This window comes from Mustelus asterias, chromosome 22, assembly GCF_964213995.1.
Source record: "Mustelus asterias chromosome 22, sMusAst1.hap1.1, whole genome shotgun sequence".
NCBI lineage: Eukaryota > Metazoa > Chordata > Chondrichthyes > Carcharhiniformes > Triakidae > Mustelus > Mustelus asterias.
This window is the reverse complement of record NC_135822.1, coordinates 21,855,659-21,873,392: the sequence shown is the minus strand read 5'-3', so window position 1 is coordinate 21,873,392 and position 17,734 is coordinate 21,855,659. Positions and strand designations below refer to the sequence as shown.

General features: G+C 45.1%; 1 protein-coding gene across 1 annotated transcript in view; it reads left to right on the top strand.

The window, feature by feature from the left end:
* Positions 1 to 17,734, top strand: part of LOC144509919 (arf-GAP with coiled-coil, ANK repeat and PH domain-containing protein 3-like) — a 361,954-nt gene that overhangs the window by 200,323 nt on the left and 143,897 nt on the right. Inside the window, exons 3-4 of the mRNA XM_078238917.1 lie at positions 866 to 985; positions 1,960 to 2,013. Coding sequence (XP_078095043.1) covers positions 866 to 985; positions 1,960 to 2,013 — 174 coding nt within the window. The remainder of the gene's footprint in view (positions 1 to 865; positions 986 to 1,959; positions 2,014 to 17,734) is intronic.

Sequence of the window (17,734 nt, the reverse complement as noted above, 5' to 3'; positions counted from 1 at the left end):
ATCCCTGACACATTATGTCGTAGGATGGGGCGGCACAGTGGTTAGCACTGCTGCCTCACAGAGCCAGGGACCCAGGTTCAATTCCGGCCTCGGATGACTGTGTGGACTTTGCACATCCTCCCCATGTCTGCATGGGTTTCCTCCAGGTGTTCCGGTTTCCTCCCACAGTCTAAAGATGTGCGGGTTAGGTTGACTGGCCATGGTAAATTGACCCTAGTGTCTAGCAGGGTAAATATGTGGGGTTATAGGAGTAGGGCCTGGGTGTGGTTGTGGTCAGTGCAGACCCGATGGGCTGAATGGCCTCCTTCTGCACTGTAGGGATTCTATAACCCAGGATTTTTGTTGACTGCCAAAAGATTTAGTCAGAAAAGCTGGCAGCGGAGCTGATGTGGGCGACACTACTTTTCCCACTTGAGTTGACACACTAGTCAAAACAAGAGCAAGTTCTGTCTGTTGTTGTTAAAATGCTGTTCTTTAACCTCTGCGACTTGAGCTGTAATTCAGTTCATATAAATAATAATCAAGGTCCTAAACAGCTCTGGGTAATCTCAAACCCTTTCCTTGTGAGTTTGGAACCTCCCAGACTAATTGATAGTTTAATTTGGAGACATCACAGGGTACTGAGTGTGGTAAGTGTAACGTGTTAAAGTTGGTGTTAAAGTCATTGGTGAGAGATGCTTAACCCTTCATTGTAGCATTTGTATTGGAGTTAGAAATGAAATCACAAATGTACAAGGAAGTATAACCCACGTAAAAAGGGAAGCAATCTTATCAATTATTTTCTTGTGTAAAATCATTGTTTAATGGCATTTAACATTTCTAACAACTGAATTTGAATCTCCGTGTTTTGTGTCTCCTTGTGTAGTTGGTGAAACTGTGCAGTGGGATGATTGAAGCCGGGAGGGCGTACACCACAGCCAACAAACACTTTGTCAATGGAATCCGAGACCTTTCTCAGCAGTGCAGGAAGGATGAAATGATATCGGTAAGAAAGAACAACGTATTGTCATGTGGTTTTTAGGTTCAATTCTTGTTATATTTCCTCCTTTAGCCGGGAAGGTGGGATGGATAAGCTTCTGTGACACCCCATTGTTCCAGCTGAAGCTACTTAATTCTGGGCTGGCAGAAGTTAGTTTTGTGCCTGGCCTGTTCCTGACCTCTTCCTCTGCAAACATGATGATTGGGAATTTTGACCCCCTTCCCATTTAAAACCACTGCAAGTCCAATTTTAACAGAGGTACGCCAGGTTTCTGATGGCATCCATTTACACCAAGAAATATAGACATAATAGGCCCCAAATTCATAGAATCATAGAATCCCGACAGTACAGAACGAGGTCATTTGGCCCATTGAGTCTTAACCGACCACAATCCCACCCAGGCCCTATTTCTGTAACCCCACACATTTACCCTAGCTAGTCCCCCTGACACTAGGGACAATTTAGCATGGCCAATCCACCTAACCCGCACATCTTTGGATTGTGGGAGGAAACTGGAGCACCCGGAGGAAACCCACGCAGACACGGGGAGAAAGTGCAAACTCCACACAGACAGTGACCCAAGCCGGGAACCGAACCTGGGTCCCTGGTGCTGTGAGGCAGCTGTGCTAACCACTGTGCCACCGTGCTGCCCATTCATTCATCTGATAACAGTATAATCTCTGCTTCTTACACAGTTCTCAGTCTGCGAGCTTTACTCGAGCTTTGCAGCTTCACCTCTACAATTTAAAATGGGTCATTTTTGAATTTCCTGTTGTTCTTGTCACTCACTGACCTCTTCAATTTCATGACCAGATCCTTGCGTATCTCTGAATTCCACCTTTATCGGGTCCCCTCCAGAGAGGACCCAGTCATAGCTTATTGGGAATTGCTTTGCTGTCTGTATCTGTCTGAAATTATGCTTTTAGTGAAAGTTCTGGTCGTGTCCATATAGAATCAACACTTTGGTCCCTTTATTTCAGGAATGCCTCCAGAAGTTTGGAGAAAGCTTACAGGAAATGATCAACTACCACATGGTAAGGTGTCCATCTCTGATATTTTGTGATTCCTGTAATGTGTAAAAAGGTGGAGGATTAAGTTTGAAAGCAGCCGCAAAATCTAGCAGTGGAGCTTAACTTCGGAGCTGTGCGATGATCCCATCTCGTGTCAAATGAGCTGCTCCTGGTGTCAGCAGAAAGTCTCTCCCATGTGGTAAAAACATGCTGAAACCTGCCACATACATTTCCCCCACGTAGCAATGTGAGCAGACTTTCCTAATCAGTCCCCATTCCGATCTCCATATGGCGAACGCACAAAAAAAATTCAACGCATTGTCATGTGAATTCCAGTGAATATCTGCCGTTGGAGTATTCAATACAGCTGGTCGCCATTTTCAAACAATTGTCAAGAGCTGAGATCACTGAGGAAACAACGGGTGTGTTCTTCTCAAGGAAGGATTGTGCTAGCTCCCTCCTCAAACATCAGAATTGCCATCCTGAAGGATAGGACCAGCGCAGCTGGAGAACATAATTCAGTTAATAAATCTAGTATTAAAATGCTAGTCTAAGCAATGACTGAATTGTCACCAATCCAAATCCTTCGGATTGTTGTAAAAACCCATTTGATCCAGGGGCGGAAATCTGCCATCCGTACCTGGTCTGGCCTACACGTGAATCTAGCTTCATTGCAACGTGGTTGACTCTTAACTGTCCTCTGAAATGTGTCAGTAAGCCACTGGGATATATAAAATTGCTACGGAAAGCCTTATGGGTGTACTGACACTTCCTGAGCAGAAAATCCAGGTTAGAGGGTTCCACAAGCCCTCCCTTGGTCAGTATTGATGGTGGAGTTTCAGCCAGGATTATGTGACCAAGACATGGTGTGCGGCAAGATTCTGACTCGAGGCAAATGTTCCACCACACACTCGGGGCTCACACTACACAATCCAGCTGTCAGCAGACTAGTGGATGGGCCCTGTGAGGTTGCTCACAATAAATACAGTATGTTATTAGGACAGGAACAGGATACTGCTTAATAGAACTGTGTGTAAATGGTGGCTCCCAGTAAGGCCTCAAGCATGAATTGATGTAAATAAGTTCATCCAGCGATCAAGTAGGGTATATTTTGAATGTGTAGGTGCAGGAAAAAATACTTGTTTTCTTTTCAAATACTTCTGTAGAGGTTATAGAATCCCTACAGTGCAGAAGGAGGCCATTCAGCCAATTGAGCCTGCACCGACAACAATCCCACCCAGGCCCTATCCCCGCAACCCCACATATTTACCCTGCTAATCTCCCTGCATCCCTCTAACACTAAGGGTCAATTTAGCATGGCGAATCAACCTAACCCGCACATTTTTGGACTGTGGGAGCGAATCGGAGCACCCGGAGGAAGCACACGCAGCCACAGGGAGAACATGCAAACTCCATACAGACAGTCATCCAAGCTGGGAATCGAACCCGGGTCCCTGGCACTGTAAGGCAGCAGTGCTAACCACTGTACCACCGTGCCGCCCTTATTTTGTAACTGCAAACAAAATGTTACGCCCAAAGTGTGGCGGCCTCAACACTTTTTGATCAGAGCTAGATGGTGTGCACGAGAATGTAACCTTTCAACATCAAACTGGCACCAAATATTCAAGGCAACTTTTGCTCATTTGTCTTGCCTTGTGAGGCTGTCCAGATGTTACACACACAAGAAAAAAACACGCCAGACTCAGTCTGCAGATTTTAAGTGTGACTTGTCAGTTATTCAAGCAGAAAATCTCTGGCAGTGGCTTTTCAGAAGGCAATGTACCTGTTGTCTACAGAACAGCCTTGTTAGTCACAGCAAAGATGGTGACAGACGTTTTTTAAAATTCACACCACGCCTGCACAATAAACAGAATTGTCACAGCATCTCAGGGCGAGTGGACATCTGGCACAAGCCTCTTCATACAGAAATCTCATAAACTTCTCGGAGAGAGGGGAGGCAGTGATGTTGGACTAGCACTCCAGAGACCCAGGCTAATGCTTTGGGGACACAGGTTCGAATCCCACCACGGAAGGTGGGGAAATTTGAATTCAATTTTTAAAAATGGAATTAAAAGTCTAACAATGACCATGAAACCATTGTTGATATTTGTAAAAACCCATCTGGTTCACTAATGTCCTTTAGGGAAGGAAATCTGCCGTCCTTACCTGCTCTGGCCTACATGTGACTGCAGATCCACAGCAATGTGGTTCACTCCTAAATGCCCTCAGGGATGGGCAATGAATGCCGGCCATCGATGCCTACATCCCATGAACGAATAAAATGATTCCCACTGTTTTGGGGCTGATGAGAGTGAAGGTGGTTTGGAAAAGAAAGACTTGGATTTACGGAGCACATTTCACAAGCACTTTATAGTCAATTTATTTGAAGTGTAGTTGCTGCTGTAACGTAGAAAACACATCTGCCGATTCCACAAACAGAATTGTAATAAATGACCAGATAATCTGTTTCTCAGTGATGTTGATTCAGGGATTTCAGCCACAACAGCAAGGAGAATTCTCCTGCTCTGTCTCAAAATAATGCCACAGAATATTCTAACTCCATCTAAGAGGGTTGGTGTGGCTTCAGTTTAACATTACATCCAAACAACATCACCTCTGACAGTGCAGCACTCCCTTAGTACTACATTGGGACGGTCAGCATTCCCCATATGCTGGCGTCCCTGGAGTGGGTTTTGAAACCCCAACCTTCTGGCTCAAGGGGTGAGATTAGTAACAGCTGAGCCACAGCTGACACAAGTGTCGGATAACGGTCTGCATCCTTATAAGACCAAGAAGAAACTCAGAAATGAAGGAGACTTGGTGCAATCGGGCCTCCGCCGTTTTCCAGAGGGATTTGCAATGTCCCACTGGATCGACAGTGAGAGTTCAACATCTCTGAGCAATTCAGCAGGGGAATGGCACAAAGTCATGATGTAGAGGATCAGAAGGACCTTGGGGTCCGGGTCCATAGGACTCCAAAATCGGCCCTGCAGGTGGAGGAGGTGGTTAAGAAGACGCATGGTGTGCTGGCCTTTATCAATCGAGGGTAGAAATGACTGCTACGAGAGGACACAGGTTTAAGGTGCTGGGGGGTAGGTACAGGGGAAATGTTAGGGGGAAGTTTTTCACACAGAGGGTGGTGGGCGAGTGGAATCGGCTGCCGTCAGTGGTGGTGGAGGCAAACTCAATAGTGTCTTTTAAGAGACTCCTGGATGAGTACATGGGACTTAATAGGATGGAGGGTTATAGGTAGGCCTAGAAGGTAGGGATATGTTCGGCACAACTTGTGGGGCCGAAGGGCCTGTTTGTGCTGTAGTTTTTCTATGTTTCTATGTTTCTTGACCAGAGGAGGGCTGGTGCAGACACTTTGGGCCAAATGGCCTCCTTCTCCGCCATAACAGTTCTGTGATTATCTCAATGTAACAGCTAAGTAGGATAGGGAATTTGATTCCCACAAAACAATATGGTGTAATGACACAATTCCTTTCCTATTTGCAAGGATATTTTCTCATTGTGGTCTGTATGTGTTATATTATCTAGCCAGTGTTTGCAGCATTAATTTTGGAAATATTGAACATTTTATGGTCTATAAAGATAAAGGACATTTGCTTTCCATTTGTATGGAGTCTAAAGCAGAGTCAAATATGACTTTCTGAACCGCCTGCTGTGACAGACCTGCCAGATGTTACTTGTTTCCTGCACACACACACACATAAAGAATGATCAGTTAGGTGAATTGTTGGAGAGGTGCCCTTGAGACCTTACTTAAGCACGAGTCAATACCTCCAGAAGAGGAAAATGTTGGCAGTAAATTAATAAAACTTTAGCTATTTTTGATGGATCTATACTCTGCAGACCTGCCACATCCAGCCGTGAATGGTGGTGGACAATTAGACAACTCACTGGAGGAGGAGGCTCCACAAATATCCCCATCCTCAATGATGGAGGAGCCCAGCACATCAGTGCAAAAGATAAGGCTGAAGCATTCGCAACGATCTTCAGCCAGAAGTGCCGAGTGGATTATCCATCTTGGCCTCCTCAGATGCCAGTCTCCAGCCAATTCGATTCATTCCACATGAAAAGGTAAAAGACTGAAGGGACTGGATACTGCAAAGACAATATTCCATCAATAAACGCTATTCCAGGGCCAAGCAGCTCGCTTGATTGATATCCCTTCCAAAAACATCACTCCCTCCACCACTGATGAACAGTGGCAATTGTGTGTACCATCACTAGATGCACTACAGGAACTCACCAAGGCTTCTTAGGCAACATCTTCTAAGCCCATGACCGTTTTTATATAGAAGGACAAGGGCAGCAGAAAGCACCTGGAAGTTCCTTTCCAAGTCACTCACCATCCTGACTTGGAAACATATCACTGCTCCTTCACTGTTGCTAGGTCAAAATCCTGGAACTCCCTCCCTAACACCATTGTGAATGTACCTACGTCTCAGGGACTGCAGCGGTTTAAGAAGGCAACTCACCACCACCTTCTCAAGGGCAACCAGGGATGGGCAATAAATGCTGACCTCGCCAGCAATGCCCACATCCTGTAAATGAATTTTTAAAAAACACCCCCTCCACCACCGCACATTTGCTCCTCCTACCGCCAACACACAATGACAACAGTGCGTACCATCTACATGATGCACTGCAGCAATCCACAAAAGCTCCTTCAACAGTACCTTCCAAACCCACAACCTTTACCACCTTGAAGGACAAGGGCAGCAGATGCATTGGAAAACCACCATCTGTAAGTTCCCCCTCCAAGCCACTCACCATTAGAAATATATCAGCATTCCTTCACTGTCACTGGGTCAAAATCCTGGACCTCCCTCCATTACAGCACTGTGGGTGTATCTACATCCTATGGACTGCAGCAGTTCAAGAAGGCAGCTCACCACCACCTTCTAGGGGGCAATTAGGGATGGGCAACAAATGCTGGCCTTGCTAGTGAGACTCACGCCCTATGAAAGAATGAAGAATAAAAAATGTGTACACATTTGAAAATACACACTATACTTTGGCATAATTTCTAATGTAAATTTTTGATATCCTGTCTTTGTTCCCACCGTCCCACTAGTTGGGTACTGATCCCTGAACACAAACGCTCCTCCAGCCTTTCACTTAAGTGACTGTAGTTCACATGGTGAGCCTCGGCAAGTGAGTGTACATGGGACGCTTGTTGAGTGGATCCTTGTTTAGCCTGACCCTGTCTTTTATTTGATTTCATTATGTAAATGATCTCCAGCTGGGATCTCAATCCTTCCCTCAGTTCAAAGGTTAAATATTGACATCTTGATTGTCTTTGGAATGAAGGATTGAAGGCACTGAGTCTGCCCTCTTGAGTAGAAGGCCTCATACAATTGTTTAGAAAACAGTGGGTGAGATTTTCCTGCCAATGGGATCTTCTGGTGCCACTGAAGGGGACCCCCCCTGACAGATACCCCAGCGGCAGGGCAGGTGAGCCACGTAAAATGCCATAGACATAGATGGGACCAGAAGATTCCTCCGGCAACCAATGGCAAACCGCCTTTGCCATCGGAAGAATGATCCCAGGAATGAAGGGTTTTTCAATGAGGAGGTTGAGGAGTCTGGGCCTGTACTCGATGGAGTTTAGAAGGATGAAGGATTGAAACTTACAGAATACTAAAAGGCCAAGATATAGTGGACGTGGAGAGGATGTTTCCACGAGTGAGAGGGACTAGAACTCAAGGGCACAATCTCAGAGTGAAGGGACGTTCCTTTAAAACTGAGATGAAGGGGAATTTCTTCAGCCAGAGGGTGGTGAATCTGTGGAACTCATTGCCACAGAGGGCTGTGGAGGCCAAGTTATTGAGTGTCTTTAAGGCAGAGATAGATAGGTTCTTGATCAATAAGGGGATCAAGGGTTACGGGGAGAAGGCAGAAGAATGGGGATGAGAATCATATCAGCCATGTTTGAATGGCGGTGCAGACTCGATGGGCCAAAAGGCCTATATCTTATGGTCTTATGGAAAAACACGCTGCTGGGGGGGCTGGAAAATCCTGCCCAGCAGGTGAGATATCCCCAGTGTCTTGGCCAATATTTATCCCAGCGTCAACATCACAAAAACAGGTCATCTGGATCATTATCACCCTGCTGTTTGTGGGAGCTTGCTGTGTACAAATTGGCTGCCATGTTTCCTACATTACAACAGTGGCTACAATGCAAAAGAACTTCATTGGTTGTAAAGCTCTTGAGTGGTCTGGGGACTGTGAAGGGCATGATATAAATGCAAGTCCTTTTTTTTCACTGTCCTGTCAGGAGCAATTAAAATTAGTTTCTTCAATTCCTCAATAATATAAAGGATACTTTTTCCGGCCACCGTCGTCCAGCCGAGTGGGGCTGGGAAAGTGGAAGGTTGCCAAGCTTGCCCAGTTCTCGTTGGAAGTGCCCCTGCTGTGAGTTGCCACTTCAGCTTGATGCCTACGTAATTTACACCATCCTCCCTGATTCTGAGTAAATGCATCTTTCATGCAAATCAGGGCTCCTGTCTGCCATGTTAAATGTCCCAATTCCGCACATACAGAACAAGTGTTAAAAATAAACAGCCTGCAAAACGCAAGTGGTAAAAGGATGCAGACCTCTTTGGAGTTAGTATTTTTGCATGAACTTGTTTTAGTATTTGGATGGATTTTGACTCTTATTTTACTGTCAGAAGGTGCTTACTATGATTGTTTCTAGATTCACAATGTTAAAACGTATTTGTGCCGATGGGAAAACTTCCATCCTCATCTTCGGAATACTGCCCAGCGGTTTTTTTACTGCCCCCTGAGTGATCCCGTGGGTTTTCATTTAACTCCATTCTGTGCCCAACTGCAGTGATCATATTCCCATTGCCAGCCAAATAAAAAAAGGCTTTCACTTGACGAGCTGCTGCATCTCTTTATATCCTGGTGTTCATGCCAGGTATCCCACTCCCACAACATCGCACTCAACAATCACTGGCAGGTTGCACTCTGGGAGCCACTGTGGATTTTTAATTAGAATCACGGAATCTTGGGTGGAATTTTCCGGCTCCACTCACCACTGGGATCATCAGTTCCATCAGTGGACTTTTTGCTGGGCCGCCGAGTCTCCCACGGCTGGTCCTGCCACGACGGGGCTGGAAAATCCAGGCCATAAATTGACAAGATGGCAGGAGACCATTCGGTCCATCGTGTCGCACCAGCCGACAGAGAGCCATCCAGCCTAATCCCACTTTCCAGCTCTTGGCCTATCGCCTTGTAGCTCACAGCACTCCAAGTGCATTTACACTTTTAAATGTTGCTTTTTAAATGCTGTGAGGTTTTCTGCCTCCACCACCCAATCAGGCACTGAATTCCAGGCCAACCCCCACCACCGCGTCACTCTCACTGGGTGAAAAATAGTTCCCGTCAAATCCCATTAATCCGATTTAAATCTATTACCTCGTACTCTAAATCTGGTATGGCTCCTGCTCTGCCCAAGAGTGCAAGAAACTACAAAGGATCGCGAATATAGCCCAATCCATCACTCAAACCAGCCTCCCACCCATTGACTCTGTCTACACTTCCCGTTGCCTCGGAAAATCAGCCAGCATAAATAAGGACCCAACACACCCCAGACATAATCTCTTTCACCTTCTTCCGTCGGGACAAAGATACAAACGTTTGAGATCACGTACCAACCGACCCAAGAACAGCTTCTTCCCTGCTGCCATCACACTTTTGAATGGACCTACCTCGCATTAAGTTGATCTTTCTCTACACACTAGCTATGACTGTAACACTGCATTCTGTATTCTCTCCTTTCCTTCCCGATGTACGGTATGTTTTGTCTATATGGTGGGCAAGAAACAATACTTTTCACTTTATACTAATACATGTGACAATAATAAATCAAATCAAATCAAAATCTATGCCTCCTGGTTCTGAACCACTCAACAAAAGGGCTTCCTATCCAATCTATCAAGATCCTTCAGAATTTTATAAACTTTAGTTCAGTCTCCTCTCAGCCTCCTCTGCTTGAAAGAAAACAACCCCAGCGTATCCAATCTTTCCTCATAATTAAAATTCTCCAGCCCAGTCAACATCCTCATAAATCTCTGTATTCTATTCTCTCGGATGCAATCAGGTCTTTCTGACAGCGCAGTAACCAGAGGTTCACGCAGTACTCCAGCTGTGGCCTAACCAGTGTTTCATACAATTCCAGCACAGCCTTACTGCTTTGTGCCTTGGCAAAAGGCAGGTATCCTGACCTGGGAACATTCAGTGGGTCAAAGCACCACACAGAAAGTTCTTGACACCGATATCAAAAAACCTATGCTTTAGACCTTGAAATTACATTTTTGCAATACTACATTCCGATATCTAATACATTAAGATATATCTTTTGAGTTAATGCATTAAAACCCAGTTAAATTAGAAATCAAAGGAGTTTCATAGTGTTAGGATCCTACCTGATGTTAATACTGATCATGTCCAATCCGAGATTGAGACCTGGCTTGATAGATTTTTTTTTTAGAAACCATGGAGAAGAGTTGCTGAACACGTTCACAGGAATCTGCTAATGAACTTTTAACACAAATAATGAAATATTGAAACATATTGGATATTTGGGGCGGCACGGTGGCACAGTGGTTAGCACTGCTGCCTCACAGGGACCCGGGTTCAATTCCAGCCTTGGTCATTGTCTGTGTCGAGTTTGCACTTTCCCCCTGTGTTTGTGTGGGTTTCCTCTGGGTGCTCCGGTTTCCTCCCACAGTCCAAAGATATGCAGGCTAGGTTGATTGAATCATAGAATCATAGAATCCTACAGTGCAGAAAGAGGCCATTCGGCCCATCGAGTCTGCACCAACCACAATCCCACCCAGGCCCTATCCCCATAACCCCAGAGAGGTTTCGAGTACAGGAGCAGGGATGTGGTGTTGCAATTATACAGGGCCTTGGTGAGGCCACACCTAGAGTATTGTGAGCAGTTTTGGTCTCCACTACTGAGGAAGGATGTTCTCGCTCTCGAGGGAGTGCAGCGAAGGTTTTTCCAGGCTGATTCTGGGGATGGCGGGACTGATGTATGGGGAGAAATTGACTAGGTTAGGATTTTTTTGCTGGAGTTCAGACGAATGAGGGGGAATCTCATAGAGACTTATTAAATTCTAACAGGACTAGACAGGGTAGATGCAGGGAGGATATTCCCAATGGTGTGGGAGTCCAGAACCAGGGGATTCAGGGTAGACCACTCAGGAGGGAGATGAGGAGACATTTCTTCACCCAAAGAATGGTGAGCCTGTGGAATTCATTACCACAGGAAGTAGTTGATGGCAAAACATTGAATGTATTCAAGAGGCAGCTAGATATAGCACTTGGGATGAATGGGATCAAAGGTTATGGGGAGAAAGCAGGATTAGGCTATTGAGTTGGACGATCAGCCATGATCATGATGAATGGCGGAGCAGGCTCGAAGGGCCGAATGGCCTCCTCCTGCTCCTATCTTCTATGTTTCACACTCTGACACACACTAAAGTCTTCTCCTTTTTCTCAGTCTCTATGTCACTTAACCACTGTTGCCAGGCAACAGCCCAATTTTTTCAACTTTGTTTTTTTCCCCAAAATCACTAAATGTCTAACCCCATTTTAACCCATTTCTTTAACTTCCGGAATTCTAAAACCTTATTAAAATGCATATTAAATAAATAAACCAAAAGACTGACCTTTCAGCCACAAGCCCAGCCAGATCTCTGGATACCAAAATTCATAAACAACCAAAAATAAAACTAGAACAATTTTGCCTTTCTCAACAAATACACACACACACATATATATATGCAGATTCAACTTTAAAAATTATACACTATTCCTAACAATTACTTAAGACTTTCGACAATAATATTGAAAGAAAGAAATTGCAGTCAGGTTTTCTTTAAAGATGGAATCTTAGAATCCTACAGTGCAGAAGGAGGCTATTCGGCCCATCGAGTCTGCACCGACCACAATCCCACCCAGGCCCCAGCCCCATAACCCCTATGCATTTACCCTAGCTCGTCCCCCTGACACTAAGGGTCAATTTAGCATAGCCAATCCGCCTAACCCAGACTTTGGGAGGAAACGGGAGCACCCGGAGGAAACCTACGCAGACATAGGAAGAATGTGCAAACTCCACACAGATATTAAGGGATTTGGAACAAAGGCAGGCTTGAAGGGCTGGATTTGCTGACATTCCCATGTTCCTGTGTGTATGGAGTAAAGTTTGAAATCACCAATGATCTTATTGAATGGTGGAACAGACTCAAGGAGTTACCTGGCTTACTTACTCCTGTTTATATGCTCGTGTCATCATGTCTCTCGTAGATCAGTTACCATTTGGATCCACCTCAATCCTTTTTTTGCCGATGATCTCAAGTGGATGAGCCAAATTTCATCCATTACTGAAGCTGTTCACTTGTTTGTGTCTTGTTAGACACCAGCTTCAACTCAAGAACATGTAACTACCTCTGAGGCAAGAAGACCCTGCCCAAGGATACTGCACCTTGATTTGGGAAGTCACTTATGGAGTTCCGCTTTCCTGCACAGAATATAATAAAGAGCGGGTTGCCTAGTGTGTGATTTTATCATACATCTATTGTATGAGCAAACTGTAAGTCTAATCTATAGGCCAAACTTCAGTTCTGGGTTCAGCTTTTCCAACGCCGTTCGCTTCGACTAATCTCAACTGTCGATGATTCAGGTGGTTTAGGTTTCGCAAGTGGATTTTCCTCCCAAGTTGTAGATATGTCGGTGAATCTCTTCTCCTTCTTGAATGTGAATCACTCACTCTCTTGTGATGTCAGTCTCTTACCCTTACACAGAGCAATCAAAATGAATGGAAACCAACAGTCGTGAGATGAAAGGTTTCACCTTTACATATTTATTTTGCTTTCTTTTATTGTCTTGCAGCTTTGAAGATTTATTTGGATGATGCTATATTCAATGATCATAGAATCCCTATAGTGAAGAAGGAGGCCACTCGGCCCATTGGATCCGCACTGACTCTCCAACAGAGCGTCTTCCCAAGTGCCACCCCCTGCCCTATTCCTGTAACCCCACGCATTTACCCCACTAATCCCCCTAACCTACACATCATGGGATATTAAGGGGCAATTTAGCATGGCCAATCCACCTAACCTGCACATCTTTGGACTGTGGGAGGAAACCGGAGCACCCGGAGGAAAACCACGCAGACACGGGGAAAACATGCAGACTCCGCACAGACAGTGACCCAAGCCAGAATTGAACCTGGGTCCTTAGTATTTTTGCATTTGTCCTGATGAGTGCAAGATGGAAAGCTTCAGCAACATGTCTCCTCTACAATAGAAAAGAAAACTGTTACAGCAAATGTTGTACCAGCAAAGAAGGGTGGGGCTATTGAAGGGTAGGGGAGAACTATGTGATGGCATCGATGGATTATCCATCTTCACACTTCTGATTTTAATGCCCCGTCATTTATATTTTAGGTTCAGGTTATTGTGTAATATACTGGGGCTGCCAGTGCAGTAGAACATTGCACCATTTTCATTGCAGATATATTCCACAGTACCACCAACACCAGAGGAAACAACTGGACATGTTTAATGGTGCTGGCCTGCCACATGGAATGGGTGGCTGGGGAAGTCTGTGCTGGCCAGCAATTGGGTTATGGAACATTAAGCCAGTGTTGTCAGATCAGGAGGCAGCCAGTCAGAGTGGCTCCCCCTTTTTCTCTACTAAGGAAATCATTGCTTCATGTGGTAGTCAGCCCTTTCAAAGGCGAATCACTTAAAAAAAACACTTGCATTTCTATAGCATCTTCCAGGAATTGAAGGAAATGTAGTAGCTGATTGGCATAGCAATGTTTGGGGAGGATAATACCTATGGTATTATCGCTGGACTATTAATCCAGAAACTCAGCTAATGTCCTGGGGACCCGAGTTCGAATCCCGCCACAGCAGATGGTGGAATTTGAACTCAGTAAAAAATATCTGGAATTAAGAATCTACAAATGGTCATGAAACCATTGTCGATTGTCGGAAAAACCCATCTGGTTCAATAGCATCCTTTAGGGAAGGAAATCTGCCGTCCTTACCCGGTCTGGCCTACATGTGACTCCAGAGCCACAGCAATGTGGTTGACTCTCAACTGCCCTCAGGCAACTCGGGATGGGCAATAAATGCTGGCCAGCCAGCGTCGCCCATGTCCCACGAATGAATAAATTTAAAAAAAGCTCTCACAAACAACAAGGTGATAATGGCCAATCTGTTTGAGTGATGTTGTTCTGCCTAAGTCAATGAAGTGGGATTTGAACCTGCAATCTTCCGACACAGAGGTGTGAGCAAGTCACAGCTGAAACCTATAGATTTTTTGGTGTGTCACCAAAAGGGAGCTTTTTGTAAAAAGATTAATGTAGAACAAAGTGATGTGAATATAGCATTGCATTGGGGCGGCACAGTGCTATTGTGGTTAGCACTGCTGCCTCAGCACCAGGGACCCAGGTTCGGTTCCCGGCTTGGGTCACCATCTGTGTGGAGTTTGCACGTTCTCCCTGTGTCTGCGTGGGTTTCCCCCAGGTGCTCCGGTTTCCTCCTCTAGTCTGAAAGAGGTACTGCTGGTTAGGTGCATTGGCCGTGCTAAATTCTCCCTCAGTGTACCCGAACAGGCGCTGGAGCGTAGCGACTCGGGGCTTTTCACAGTAACTTCATTGCATTGTTAATGTAAGCCTACTTTTGACACTAATAACTAAACTCTTTTTACTTTAACTGTCTGCACAGCCTTTCAATGAGGCCATGCTGAGGGCCTTGTATTGCAGGTCACTGACTGGAAATTGTCCTGAGGAGATGTTTGTGAAAAGAGTAGCTCGGTTATTATCGAGACACAAAGACATTTGAAGCATATTGAAATTGTTTGAAATAAGTAAACATTCCAGTGGCCTTGCTTCAGGTAGGTTGTCAGGAAATAGTCACTCACAGCGGGTTCTGTAAACAGAGTGCCAGTTCAAGGAGTTGGAAGCAATATGGGATTAGTGAGAAATTGTGTTGAAACACTGTACAGTCTGTTGAGATTCTGGCAGCAGTTTGCACATGTAAAAGGTCTGAATTGTTTCTTTTTCTCTGCGGGGCACTTGGAAACTTGTTTGGAGGCCCTTGTTTCGCCCCCCCAGCCCTGCATCAAATTAAGTTTGGACGTTGGTAGCCGATTCTCTTTATTGTTTAGTTATTTTGTCTGAGCTGTTGTGTGATACCTTCTCATTGCCACAGACTCTCACGGCACAGCCTGTGGTTCGCCGGTTTGCGACCCCTATTGTTTAACCCTTGGATCCCTGGCACCGTTCGCCCTCTGAAAAGTCCTTTCATAGGGTTGTGCGACTGTTACAGCATGAAAAGGGGGGGGGGGTGGCATTCAGTCTGTCATGTCCATTCTGACTCTTTGTTCTGCTTCTCTCATAATGTACAACACTCCAGAGAGTTGTACATTATTAGAGAGGCAGAACAACCTTTATAAAAAATTATAAGAAGGGAAAGAAAGCTGTGATTTTGCTGATTGGAATATAAATTTGCAACAATTAGACCTTATGAACTTAAAGCAATATAACTACACCTTAGCAGCAGAATAATAATCTATGGTAGGTTTTGTCACATTCCTGACTTGAGATATCCAGTTCCTGACTTGAGGTATCCAGTATATAAATTAAATTTTCCTGATTGTCCTTTTGTAATTATGGTTCTGCTGTCCTCACTCCCCTGTAGCCCTGCAGATACTTCCCCTTCAGATAATTACCCAGTTCCCTTTTGACAGTCAGGATTGAACCTGCTTCCATCACTCCGTGCAGGCGACAGTCCAGTCTGGACCCCAGCCACTCGCTGCGTCAAACATTTTCTCTCAGACTGCCATTGCTTCTTTTAGCCAATCCCCTTCCACCAATGTCCTCTGCTTCACAATCCTTTACATCAGCAGGGACAGGTTCTTCATATCTATTCTGCCCAGACCCCTCTCAATTTTGAACACCTCTATCAAATATCTTCTCAAATTTCTCCTTTCTAAAAAGCACACAGCTCCAACTCTTGTTTTTTCATTTGTTTACAGGATGTGGGTGTCACTAGTTAGGCCGGTACTTTATTTATTGCCTTTGAGAAGATGATGGTGAGGCACCTTCTTTAACCATAGCAGTCCATGGGTTGTAGGTACTTCCACAGTGCTCTTAGGGAGGGAGTTCCAAGACTTCGATCCAGAGACAGTGAGGGAACAGCAATACAATTCGAGGTCAGGATGGTGTGTGGCTTGGAGGGGAAAATGCAGGTGCTGGGGTTCCCATGTCTCTTCTGCCCTTGTCCTCCCAGATAGTAGAGATCTTCAGTTTGGAAGATGCTGTCGAAGGAGCTTTGATAAGTTGCTGCTGTGCATCTTGTAGATGATACACACTGCTGCGCCAGTGATGGAGGGAGTGTATGTTTAAGGTGTTGGATGGGGTGCTAATAAAGTGGGCTGCTTTGTCCTTTTGCCAATCAATGCTCATAACAGAAGCCTTTTATTCCTGGAACCATTTGAAAACATTTACTATTTGATGCCATCCATTTCCCAAGGCAAAAACAGTCTATTTGGGCTGAGACATGTAAAGAAAATCTGGCATTTGCTTTGCAAATCCACAATGTAGATCTTGCACCTACATCTGTTACATTTTTATAGAATTTTCGAGTTGAAGCTTTTAGAGTTGGATGGCACGGTGGCACAGTGGTTAGCACCGCTGCTTCACAGCGCCAGGGACCTGGGTTCAATTCTCGGGTTGGGTCACTGTCTGGGTGGAGTTTGCACATTCTCCCTGTGTCTGCGTGGGTTTCCTCCGGGTGCTCCGGTTTCCTCCCACAGCCCAAAGATGTGTGGGTTAGGTTGATTGGCCATGATAAATTGCCCCTAGTATCCCAGGATGTGTAGGTTAGAGGGATTAGCGGGGTAAATGTGTGGGGTTGTGGGGATAGGTCCGGGGATGGGATTGTTGTCGGTGCAGACTCGATGGGCCAAATGGCCTCCTCCTGTAGGGTTCTATGATTCTATGAAGTGGCCGGATGTAAGGCATGTCATACTTTCCAGTGGGTGTCACTGCACTACGCTCTAAAGTGGAAACTGCAGCGGATTTAAAGTCCATTTTACCATCCCCAATACAATGCTGAAGCCCACTAACACAGCACACAACATGCTTCCAACCTGGAACATTCATGCTCTTTTAGACTGACACTCACATCAGGCAACACACTTGGCAATTGAATCATTAAAGACTTTTTTTTGAGTTTATTTTTGGGATATGGCATTGCAAGCCAGGCAGCATTTTATTTCCTGCCCCGAATTGCCCTCGAGAAGGTGGTGGTGAGTTTGCTTCTTGAACTGCTGGATCCGTGTGGTGTGGGCATACCCACAGTGATGTTGGAGTTCCAGATGTTTGACCCAGCCAGCGACAATGCAGGAGCGGCAATATATTTCCAAATCTGAAGGGGAACTTGAAGGCAGTGTTGTTTTCATGCACTTGCTGTCCTTGTCCTGCTAAGTGCTCAAAGTTGCACATTTTCTGTCTCCTTATAAATTTGATTGCTTCCCAATGGATGTATATATCTATCGAAAGAAGTGTGGCATCCAGCACAAAGGCATCAAACCTCAAGCATCACACTTCAGAGAGTTGTACATTGTTAGAGAGGCAGAGCAACCTTTATAAACAATTACAAGAACGGAAAGAAAGCTATGATTTTGCTGATTAGAATGTAAATGA